Genomic DNA, 13,299 nt, shown 5'->3' on the forward strand with positions numbered 1-13,299 from the left:
TCCTTCTCAGTTTCATCCCACCACCTCTCCATTTCCACTTTACATTCTTCACTTATCTTTTCTCTTATTTTTGCACATGTTAGTACATGCACTAGCGTTTCTTCTTTTTCCTTGCATTTTCTACACATCCAATTTCTTTCCCCTTTCTTTCCAGCTTTAGTCAGGTTTCCACACCTTACTCTTGCCCATATTTCCTTATTTTCTCTTCCTATTTTTTTATTTTCCCAGTATTTTACATCGGCTCTTTCTTCCACCGTTCTCCTGTATATTTCGCTATAATTTGATGCTCTAATCCTTTCCTCTTCCTTGTCTGACATTTTTCTCGCTAAGCATTCTATTCCTGCTCTTATTTCTTCGCTTATTTCTTCTATTTCTTTTCCTTTGTATATTTTTTCTAGTACCCTCTCACAATTCATCTTCTTTGCACTTTCTTCTATCTTTTTTCCCCATTTTGTTGGGTTCCCATTTAATATCCCTCTGATCTCTTCCCTTAGGCATATTTTTGGCCACCTTGTATCCTCCATTCCTGCTATTTCTATGATGTATCTCCATACCCTTTCCTTTGCTATTACTTCTATCACTTCACTTCCTGCTTCTCTTCTCACTATGCCTCCTGGTGTGTTCCTTGCCACTCCTAGCGCCATTCTGTTGATTTTATTTTGCAACACTTCTATCTTCTTTACCTCACCACTTCCCCATACCTCTACTCCGTACATGCACCCTGATCTCACCAGCGTGTTGTATAAATACATCCTGTCCTTTATATTGTTTCTTTTCGTTCTTCTTATTAGCCCCCACGTTGCATTCGCCATTCTATTCGCTTTATCCTTCATATTATTCAAATGCATTTCCTGGCTATTTCTGGTTGTGAATGTATACCCCAGATACTTGAAGCTTTTTACCACTTCTAATTTTTCTCCTTTATACTCCCATTTTTCTTTTTCATTCCTCCCTCCGTTCTTGAAAATCACTATCTTTGTCTTCTTTGCATTTATTTTCAGTTTATTTTTGTCCGCATATTTTTCCAACTCTTTTATCATTTCCCTTAATCCTTCCGGTGTATCCGATACCGCTGCTTCATCATCTGCATACTTTGCCATATATATTTTTTCTTTCCCGATTACCGTCCCTCCTATTTTTTTCTTTACTATTTCATCCTCCATATCGTCTATAAATATATTAAAAAGTACCGCACTTAGTGCGCACCCTTGCCTCACCCCTTGATCTGCTCCAAATCCTTTCGATTTTGCTCCGTTTATCAGTACCTCGTTTATCGTGTTTTCATATATTACCTCTATCATCCTGTACATCCTCCCCCTTATCCCTATTTTCCATAATTTCCTCAGTAGGATATCCCTATCCACAGTATCAAATGCCTTTTCTAGATCTATGAAGCATACGTATAATTTCTTCTTTTCTTTTATCTTCTTATTTATCAAGGCATTTAGCACAAATATATGGTCCCTTGCTCCTCTTTTCCTCCTGAATCCAGCTTGGCTTTCCTTTATTTTTTCCTCTTTGTCCGCCCAACTCATTATCCGCTCCGCCATCATTGCTGTCAGTATCTTGTACCCAATATCCAACAGCGATATTCCTCTATAATTGCCCACATCTTCCTCATCTCCTGCTTTATGTATTGGTACTATCCTTGCTGTTTCCCATCCTTCTTGTATCCTTCCTTCTGTCCACATCCTGTTTACCACCTCTCTTGTATCTTCCAGTATTTCTCTAGGCAAGTTCTTTACAAATTCTGCCGTTATACCATCCTCCCCTGGTGCCTTATTTCTTCCTAGTTTTCTGATTGCATTTCTGAACTCCAATCTTCCGAACTCTTCATCTAGTCTGCTGTCTTCGCTTCTTTCTTCTCTTTCTTCACTCTCAGTACTTTCTTTGTTAGCTCTTCTTTTTTTACCATTTAGTAGGCTACTGAAATGCTCAATCCATTTTTTTCCTGTTATTCTTTCTCCTTTGCACTTCTTTTTTTTCTTTTTCCTAAATTTATTTATTATTTCCCACCACTTGCTCATGTCTTTCGCTTTGTCCATTTCCTTCTTTCTCTCTTCCCACCACTCTTCCCTTACCTTTTTTATTTCTTCCCTCAGCTTTTTTTTTGCCATATTATAATTTCTTTTCTCTTCACTTATATTACCCTTTTTTATTAGTATTTTTAGGTTCTTCCATACTTCATTTCTTAAGTCCTTGCATTTTTCATTGAACCATTCTTTCTTTTGTGTTTCCTTTTTTTTTCCATTTTTAATTTTTATATTCATCCTCGTTTTCTTTGCCGCATTCTTTATTATTCTTTTTATATCATTCCATTCTATCTCTTTACTATTTTCTTTTATCTCCCTCCATTCCTCATATACTACTTCCATATATTCTTGTGCTTTCTCTTTTTTCCACCTCATACCCTCCTCTGCTATCTTCTCTAGATCACCACTTTCCGTTGTTTCCTCGTTCTTCCCATCTATTTGCCTCTCTTTCCTTTCTAGTTCTATTTCAATTGGCAAGTGGTCTGATTCTATCCTTTTTACTACTTTGAATTTCTTTATTCCATCTTCACTTCCCCTGTCTAGCACTAGTCCCAGATCTATTACTGAGCATCCATTCTCGTTTTTTCCTCCTATGAATGTCACCTCCCCATTCCTATCCCCTTCCTTTACGCCATTTAATATTATTAACCCCAATTCCTTGCACATTTTTAGGAGCTTCTTTCCCTCTATGTTTATTTTCTTATCTTTTGATTTTCTTCCTTCTACATTATCAACCCCATTTACGTTATTTTCCCCTATTCTTGCATTCCAATCCCCTATTAATATCACTTTTTCGTATTTATCCTCCCCTTCTTCCACTAATCTTCTTATCTTTTTTTCTATCTCCTTCATTCCTACATTATTATACACCGTTATTATTATCTCACTCTCTTTTCTATTTGTTATTTTGTTTCCATGCATCCATTCTTCTACCTCCCATTCCTTTTTGATTGTTTTTCTTATTCCTATTAGATGCCCTCCACTAGCCCTCCCTCTTTTGCACTCTGGTTTTCTCTCTGCCACTTTGCACCACCATTCCATTTTATCATTCAATCTTTCTATTACCCGTTCCTTGTTCTTTTCTTCTACCCATGTTTCCATTAAGTATACTATATCATATCTTTCCATGAATTCTCTCATTTTCTCATATTCCTTCATACCTGCTATGTTCCAACTCACCAGCCTGCACTTATTTTCATCCTTTTTTTCACTCATACTTTCTCCCTTCCTATTTCTTTCTGCAATTATATCTTTATTTCTGTTCCAGCCCTCTCTTATCCCACTTATATCTACTATACTCCTATTGCACTCATTTCTTTCCCATTCTTTTATATCTAATTTAACATTTTTTGGATTTCGAATATCAACAATTTTTCTTACATTTTCTATTGCATTTTCTTTTACCTCTCTTTTGCGCTCGTACTCTCTTACATTCATATCACTCGCTTTATTCCTATTGTCTTCACCATTCCCCTTCACTCCCTTCCACGTCTCATTGCACTTTTCTACTTTATTCCCTGCGCATATCGGTGTATTATTTTCCCCATCCCTTTCTTCACCTCTTACCGACTTTTTTTCCCCACTGTCACTATTTTTTCTTCCATCTGTCTTCCATCTGCTTGAATCCTCACCTCCATCTCTCCTTTTTACTCCTTTGCAGTACCATCAATCCACCAAATCTCCCTTTTTCTCGTTCCAGCTTTTCCAGTTTCCTTCAATCTTTAGCCTCTTTTCGTCTATCTCCACCTCACTTCCATTGTACTGCTCCAGCTTTGCTATCTTCCTTATCCACAGTTCAACATCCCTCTCTCTCTTAGTCTTCTCTTCCATTATCCATATTCCCGTTCCCTTCATTATTCTTCTATTTTCCATTATTTCTTTCTTCTCTCTCATGTTCGTGCATTCTACTCTTATCTGTCCCCTTCTTATTAAGGTCGTATTTCTTCTTAGTATTCTTATTTTCAACCTTTTTTCCATTTCCATCATTACCTCTTTCCATTTTCTATATTCTGTTTCTCCATATTGCACATACAGGTTCATTCTTATCCTTTTTCTTTCTTCCGTTTCCTCCTCTATCTCTTTTTCATTTAATTTTCTTGGTTTTTCTTTTTCTAGCTTTTTTCTTTCTTCTTTTTTCCATATTTCTGCTCTCTGTGCTTCTTTTCTTTTCTCATCTCTGCTTCTTGCTACTATCAGCAAGTTCTCTATTCCTTTTTCCATCTCGTTTTTTCCATTACTTTCTTTATCTTCTTCCTTGCCTCTGTCCCTTTTATCACTTCTTCTTTTTTCTTTCTCCTTCCTTAGATTCTCTTCTAGTTCATGCTTCATATCTGTTTCTATTTTCAGAGTTTCCGTTAATCTTTCTATTTCTGCTTCTTTATCCATTAACATTTTCTCTCTCTTTACAATTCCGTCCCTGCAAAACTCTAACTCTCTTCTCATTTTTTTTTCATCCTCTTTCCTCACTTCCACGCATTTGCACCTGCACTCTGTTACTTTACTTAACTTTTTATAGATGCCTTCTAGGACCTCCTCCTGCCTCTCAATCATTATTTTTCTCATCTGCTCCAATTTTCTTTCCCACGGCTCTTCTCCTGCGTCACCATCACTTTCTCCTGCACTTTGATTTCTTGCTACTGTGTCGCTTCCTTTAGATTCTTCTGCTTTTTTCTTCTCCATTTCCCTTGTCTTCACTGTTTCGTCATCATTTATTTTATCTTTTTCATCATTAACGTTAGTCTTTCCTCCCTCCTCATTTCTATTCCTTTCACTTTCTTGTTGCTCTACCCTTCTTTCTACACCTGTTCCCTTTAATGGCGTTCTTTTAATTTCATAGCTCGTTTTGAATCCCGTTATATATTTTTCCATAGCTCCTTTCATTTCCCCTCTTTTGAAATCTCGCGCCACTTTTCCATCCTTTGCCGGCCTTCCCCTCTTACTTTTTTCACGCCCCGCGCTTGCGCTTCGTTTGCTTCGTTCATTCGCCTTCTTACCCTCCTCCCCGTCAATTTCAGACCATGAGTCTCCATCTTCAGCCCATTCCTCTGAACTGTTTTCATCACTTCCTTTTATAATCTCCCTAACCTCAAAGCGGCTTCCGTCCGCATTTTCACTCATATTTTCTTGGTCTTTATTTCCACTCTTAGTTTTTCACTTTCCCTTTATTCCTCCTTATCTCCTCTTTTTACTTGACCTATTTTCCGCTTTTTTTATTTCCTATATCTTATTTATTTTTGCTTCTTTCACTCACTACTTTTTCCGGCGTCTATACTCTACCGCTCCCTCTGCTTTTTTTTTTAAAATATATGTATTTTATTTGTAATAGTATCAGTAAGAAAAATAAGAATCTTTAAAATATTGTAAGCCTTTCTATTTTAAATTCTATTTTTTAGTATGGGAATTTTTCTATCATAAAGGCACGCAACTACCCTCACTACCCTCTGGGCCTCTCCCACTCCAAAGGTAGAAACATCTCAACCAAGGGAGTCAAAAACCAAGGATTAAGAAGACACATCAAAAAGCAAGACTTTAGTACGCCACGCGAATATTTTCTTTTTCGAAATTATTGTCGGTACTTTATATTTTGTAACTTATTGAATAATAAATAATAGATTTGCGCGCAAGGCAAATATAAATTAGACTAAAATAATCCGAGTGTTTTAAATTTATTATATATATATTATTTAATTTAACTTATTTGAATTTAAACCTACTCTCCCGCCTTAATCTATTTACTGCGAGTTGATTGCCCTACCGCGTTCCAACGGGCGAATTAAAAGAACTCAATAAATTTACTATAGCCAATTTTGGGCTATACAACAGTATGAATGATTGCAAGAACTATCCAAATTGTTAACTGAACCATCCAGATAGTTACATTTACCATCTGGATAATAATTATTACCATCTGGCTGGTAACTTAAAGATGGTAAACTTAATCATAATATATGTTAACCGCTAAAATCATGTTGATTGTAAATTTTACAATCATGATGGTAATTATTACCATCGCAGCTAGTAATATGATTAGTCACTATGTGATTACCGTAACTTGTGAATTATAAATAAACAAAAATTTCGCTTTATTAAATAATGACTTTTGTTAAATTGCACTATACTTTCTTAAATATTGACGTTTTTGAAGATATAAGCATATATTTTATATATTTATATATAATATATATAAATATATAAAATATATGAAAAATTGATGTGGGTACTCAAATGAAAGGTCTCAATGAGTGTAATGTCGGGGTGAGCTTATATCTTTAAAAATCTCAATACTTGACAAGATAGCAATGTCAGTTCTTAATTATTGACATTTTTTAATATACAAGCTCATCCTGATGTCACACCCACCAAGAGCTTTCATTTGAGTACCTACATGCATTTTCATATATTTTTCATAAATACATATATACATAAATATATAAAATATATGAAAAATTGATGTGAGTACTCAAATGAAAGGTCTCGATGAGTGTAATGTCGGGATGAGCTTATATCTTTAAAAATGTCAATAGTTAACAAGATAGAAGGTCATTTCTTAATTATGTGCCTAGAAATGGAGCATTTTCAAATGCAGCCTAAATACTTATCATGATAAATTGACTATCGATGAGAATGATATGAAACCTTGAAAAGGCGGAAATTCAAGTCAAGACCTTTGCAATGACACTAAATTTCACTAAAAAACCGATTTTATCATATGACTATCCTGAAGACAAAATTTTTGTTATTCATTTAACCCTTTTCCGGCTCAGAGTCTCGGTGAGTCTAGATGTGAGTTAAGTGGGGATAGAGCCCATCAAAGTCCGTTGTAAGGCTGTATGAGTGAAAGTTCAGTAGTGGTAGTGTAGAGAAGCATCCCCTTCTACCGTTTTTCCGGCCCCCTCTCTAACAAATAGACTATAACTCTCTCATTTTAAGAGTAAGATGTACGATTCAAATTGAGAGTAGGGGTTCAAGGTCGACCGGGAAAGGGTTAATAATATAGATATACTTTTTTCAATATTCACTCTTATGTCAAACATTAGAATGTTATTATATTCTCACTCTAAAATCGAAAAAGTTTAGTTTTTTATACTTCCTGTTTATTTTTTTTCATGATTGCAAACATGATGATTTTAACTATCTCAGATGATAAAAGTTACCAGCTAGATAATAAACCGTATCATCATAATTGTAGGAATTAATATATACTGATTGTACTAATTACAATCGCCGGATAGTTGCATTTATCATCTTAACTTTGTAAAAGTTAATAACCATCCTGGATAGTAGAAGCTACAAAATAGGGATGGTTACCGTTAACATAAAATTCTCTCCGTGTAATGCAGCTGCAAAACAGCCATTTTGTCATTTTATTCATTGAACTGAGTCAATTGCACGCCTCACAGTGCAAAAGCGTTTGAGATAGTGCTCTACACCCCGTTTTACTATGATCAAACAATTTTCTGAAGTAAAAAAGTCTATTTTATTCATATTGCACTTATAGAATAATATAAATACCAGTTTTGCCAATAATTTATTTTTCTATAACCCATTGGAGTTCGATGAAATACTTGAATTTACCCGAATGAATCAAAGATAGTGCCAAATTCAAATTTGAAAAAAAAAATCAATATCCATAAAATTGAACTCATTTGTTTGATTCAAAGTAGATTTGTGGGGGAACATCGCTGTGACCAAGATTATTGCCCTAAATTTTTATTAAAGAATATTTAATTATTACAAAGTTATTAACAATCTCGTAGAGTACTAGAAAAAATTTGTTTCTCCATGGTCGAATCGATAACTCAAAAACGGATCATCTGAAAATAAAAACCCAAATTGCTTTTTTATCAGTAAGGATGTAGTTATCGTTGCACGTACGGAATTTAAAAAATTTTAATTTAAAAAAAAATGGCGAGTGATTAAAAATTGCACGACTCATGATGCGAAGCATCAGAGAGTGCTTTACGATCGAAAAATTTTTTTCGCCTCATTTTAGCAACTATTTTTAGTATTATAGCCTTGTTAGTTCACGGAATCAAGATATTTTGCATACTATTGTCGAGATAATTTAATGGAGATTAATTCCATACTTTCTAAAAATTGATTTACTGTAATAGAAACGGAAAAAAAAACATCAAAATAGGTCAAAAAATTTTCCTGTCCGTCATGTATGAAACCCCGGAAACACTGTAACTTGTGAAAAAATCAATTATTTGAGTTAAATTTTTTTTTTTTTTAATTCTAATCGACGATTGTAGGTCACTGAATGCGAATGGTTAATTAATTCAGTGTCGTTTATTTACAATTAATAAAAAACGAAAACTACAAGACTGTATATCTATATATATCCATGTAAAATTAACATGGATGGTGATATATCTATATCTATAGATATTATGTACATTTTATTCCACCTAGGGTGCTTGTGCAGTACCTTCCTACTACAGCTGTTTTTTCGGCAATTAATTTTGAACGACTTAAGTTTTTTTTTTTTTTTTTTTTTATATTTCATAATTGAATGAGCATTATGAGTCGTGCACTTTTGGATTTTCCAAACTTTTTTTTCATTATTTTTACTGTTTTTTTTTGTTTTAACCCGGCTAAAAGAATCTTTAAAATCAAAATTTTTAAAATTCCGTCCGTGCAACGATAACGTAATTGTAGTACAATTACACCTGCAAAACTTAACATATTAAGACAACTTTTTTTTTTTATTAACTTCAGAATTACAGCGCGCAGTTTCCTATTGCAAATAGCTATGTAATTTGGTCTCGTTGAATTATAATTGATAAAAAACTTGAGTCGACTAGTCTTTGGTATATCTACGTATATGTAAATAAAGACTTGCCTTAAGGTATTACCCTCGCCAGAGTCGTTTTCTTAGGATTTTTTTTAAACTTTGGCAGGTTAATATCTATATAATTCTGCATCGATTGGCGCAATTTGAGAATTTTTGACCATCTAGTTTCCGAGATATTTAATTTCAAAGTTTGAGTTTTGAACGCTCTTATACATTACGGTATACGGGATATCGAAAAGTTTACCTACAAACATTTTTATATCTTAGAAACTTTTCTTAGGATCTTTTTAAAAAACTAGAGTAATGTTAACTAACAACTAAACAATTAAAAAAAAAAAATTCATTGATAATTACCACACAGTTTCAGAGATATTTATTAATAAGTAATGAAAAATTTACCAGACTTTAGCCGAGGAGGGGATACGTTAATAAAGCTGTGGCAACAGCGCAAGTTTTGTGAGCCGCGAAAGAAGTATGAGACGCGCATGCGCTGACAAATTTGAAAAGTTTAATTTACGTTAGGTTTAATATTATAGTTATTAATTTTATTTATTTAAAAAAAATAACAATGATTATTTTATGAAAATAAGTATTTTTCTATATTTATAAAAATTCAAAAAGTTATCAATTTTAATATAATAATATTTATTAATCTTTCATCTATATAAATAAAAATAAAATGCCGCATGTATGTCCACGCATCACTTGAGAACGGCTGGACCGATTGAGCTAAATTTTTTTTTGTTATCGTCAGAACTGTTAGGAGAAGGTTTGTATGTAAAAAAATTCTTAAAAAATTTTCCCCCAAAGGGGATTGCGGGAGCGTTAACAATGAATTATTCCGGTTTTTGAACTATAGCTCCTATAGTTCCCAAATTTGGTAGGAATCTTTTGTAAGAGATATAGAAATAATCTATGAACGAATTTTACGATAGCTCGCTCCACAGGGAGTTGCGGGGGTGGATATTGACAATGAAAATTTTTAATTTTCAAATTGTAGATCCTACAGACGTCAAATTTAGGTAGAGTCTTTCATATGTGATGCGGAAATGATCTAAGAGCGGATTTTACAACCCACCCCTAATAAGGATTACGGGGGTGGGTGTTAGAATGTTAAGTTTTCATTTTCAAACTGTAACTTCTACAGACTCCAAATTTTGTAGGAATCTTCGTGTATGATGTTAAGTTCAGCTAAGAGTGGATTTCATCAAATTCTAACCTCAAAAGGGATTGCGGGGGCGTTAGCCATGAAAATTTCTCATTTCCAATCGATAGTTTTTATGGACTCGAAGTTTTGTTGGAATCTTTTATTTACAATGTAGACATCATCTCGAATAGGATCTTACGAAATTCTTCCCCCGCATAGGAGTGCGGAAGTGATAATTGTCAAAAAATTCATATTCTTCAAATACAGTTCCTACAGATATAAAATTTAAAGAATCTCAAGAGATACAGGAAATTACAGGGATGGCCTTCAAGGTCAACCGATTTAAATATTTTTCTTAGTCAATGATTAGATTTCAACCAAAAACGAATTTCGTGATAATTCAATTGATATGTAGGTTGTGTCAGAGTGGTGAGTAGAATGTAAGAAATATTTTTGTTCATAAACTAAGACTTTTTGAGACGTGAAATTAAGGACATATCTATTAAACTTCAATAACATTTAATAAAAATTTCCTTAGAATAATCGTCTCTTTGGCAGCGGGGAAAAAGTCATTGTAAGGTTTTCAAAACTTAACATGACATGTAGTTATTCAGTCAACGGACTAAGAATTTTTTATACATGTTATTTTTGCTAATCACATAACTAATTAATTGATTTTATGATTGCGGAAATGTAAAGGTTGAAAATGAATGCATTTTTCAAACACTTGATTATTAATTTCAAGCCGATTAATAAAATCTATTATCAGTTTGTCAGCGCGTAAGAACTTTTTTATTGTTGTTTCAAAATACCAAGGAGAAGACGACCTGACTAAGGTCATGCCAGTTAATGAGATGTGGGACGAGCTATCTCACGTTCAAACCGCACTGACGATCATAAATAAATTGCCAGGCCAGTCGTTGAAAATTTACGGAATCAAATCGGAGTTTCCCTATTTCGTGCATGGGAAATTATACGTCCTGTGTTCGTGAATCGGAAAACCATCATCTTTATATATTTACGCACCGCAAAAAAAGATAAAAAATGTAGTCCATCAAAAAGCTTTAAATTGATTAAGTGTATAACTATGTTGCATTGAATGTAAATAAGAATTTTGTATTAAATTTTGACTATACTTTTCACAAATATATGTAGGTGATACGAAGTTCACCGGGTCGTCTAGTAAGTTATAAAAATAATAGTCAGATGAAAAAATAAAAAAAATACTAAAATTTAAAATCAGTTAATACATCAACATAAAAAAATTAGTTACTGATTTTTCTGAAAGAACAAAACATTATTGTCAATTATTTTTTTTTTCTATTTGTTATTTGCATAGTTATTTTCATGTTTGCTAGAGATTTCTGTCGTTTTTCAAGAACTTTTTTTATGAATCGTCCTTTATAAGTCAATTTTTCAGACATTGTAATTATATTTCTGAATAAATGTATGTAAATAAATAAATAAACGCATGTGTCAAAACAGAGGTTAGTCTACAGTTAGTCCAAAACACTACAGTATTACCACTATAAAATGTCTCAACGCTCACGCAGTGTTGCCAGACTTTTCAAACGATCAGTTTCTTGTTCGTGATTGGCTGAAATAAGTACATAAACAGCAAAAAGTTTTAGGCTTGTCAATATGACTATCCCATATATGTAATACTCATATATGAGTATTACATATATGGACTATCCAGTATGTGTACCATACACTCTAGCATAAACTTTTGACGACGGAAGTCGCGAGGGTAATATCTTAAGCAATGCATGGGCGCTCAGTTAAATGTTCAGTGGTGCGCTTGCGTCCTATTTTTATCATCTGAGACGAAAAGGGCGCGAAATATTTGAAGTCTGTAGTACGACTTATTTTTTTCTTAAATCAATTTAATTTTTTTTTTAGTGACTGTAGGTTGTTAGTTATTATTAATTTATATTAAGGAGGAACGTAAAGACAAGAATTGGTTGTGAAATGATAAGGGTTACCCCTATCAGCTGATAAATAGTAGTGAAAGCTTTACAATTGTATTATCACTTATCTGTAAGTATGTTCATCTAATCTTATCACTTTTTTTACCTAGCAGGAAATCGTTGGAGATATTTTTTTGATAATTTTCTCCAGAGCGAATGTATGAGTTTGAAATAAAAAAAAAAAATCAGAACATTAGTTAAAACTTCATCAACGAACGAATCAAATCAAAATTCAACTAATAATATAATATTTCGGTAAAATTAATTTTGTTATTGATTGTGGCACACATTAGTTTATCAAATTCGGTAAGTCAAAATTTAAAATAAAATTAACTAATTTATATGCCTCTGATTTCTATAATATTATATCTTTAGATATTCAGGACTTTTCCATCAAAGGTTCCGTGTTCAAAATTAGAAAGAGAGTTATTTAGAAACGGCACTCGACAGATAATAGATGTTAACTATATTTTTGGCCAAACGTCAGAGGATTGAAATCTTCTTTGGAAAACAAGATCGTCAAAAATTTGTATGGCACAGAAGGATCATCTTTAACCGGATTTTTCTACAAAAGGTGTGGTGGAATCAAGCGGCTGGTAGATCGTTGCACCATTTTACCGCACTTAACTGTCCACTGTTTAATCATAACCAAAAACATTACGTATTAGAAAGCTCGGGAATTCATCTTTGTTATTTTATTTTCGACAATCACGATTGCTGTTAATTATTATGTAATTTGTAAACAATACACTAATCTATACTAATATTATAAAGAGAAAATATTTGATTGTTTGTTTGTTTGATTGATTGTTTGCATTGAATAGGCTTTGAAACTACTGAACCGATTTGAAAAATTCTTTCACTGTTGGAAAGCTACACTATCCCCGGGTGACATAGGCTATGTTATATTTGAAAATTTTTGTTAAATACCCGTTCGAAGCTGGGTTGAACTGCTAGTTTTATATAATTATCAATCAAATAATTTTATTTCTTACCTTTAGTTTATATTTTCCGCTTATTATTTATATTATTATTATGAGTTTTACTTGTATACCGTTTTCTGGTTTTTACAAGGCTAATTGTCTCAGCTTCTCCGCATATAGTCTTTTTCAACTCTTTATTATCAACATATGCTCCGCTCTATATTATCAACACAATCTTTCAACTCTTTTCCCTGATAGCCACAGTTTCAGACCAACCAAGTTGGTGTCAGATAGTTGCCACCAACTTAGCGACAACTTGCGGTCAACTTCCGAATTTGTAACTGTCGGCGCCAAGTTGGCTACAAGTTTCTGAGAAAAAAGAGACCAATCTACTGCCGCAATATGTCGCCAAATTTCTTGAGAAACTTAT

The 13,299-nt window shown here is 33.3% G+C and overlaps 1 protein-coding gene across 1 annotated transcript; it reads right to left on the bottom strand.

Moving 5' to 3' along the window:
* Window positions 1-3,698: 3,698 nt before the first annotated feature.
* Window positions 3,699-5,150, bottom strand: LOC123269757 (golgin subfamily A member 6-like protein 22). Its single transcript, XM_044735593.1, has 2 exons — window positions 4,271-5,150; window positions 3,699-4,042 (listed from the first exon to the last, which is right to left on the bottom strand). The coding sequence occupies exons 1-2, from the start codon at window positions 5,148-5,150 to the stop codon at window positions 3,699-3,701; spliced, it is 1,224 nt and encodes a 407-aa protein (XP_044591528.1).
* Window positions 5,151-13,299: the final 8,149 nt, after the last annotated feature.

The sequence above is a fragment of the Cotesia glomerata genome, linkage group LG7 (assembly GCF_020080835.1).
Source record: "Cotesia glomerata isolate CgM1 linkage group LG7, MPM_Cglom_v2.3, whole genome shotgun sequence".
Classification (NCBI taxonomy): domain Eukaryota; kingdom Metazoa; phylum Arthropoda; class Insecta; order Hymenoptera; family Braconidae; genus Cotesia; species Cotesia glomerata.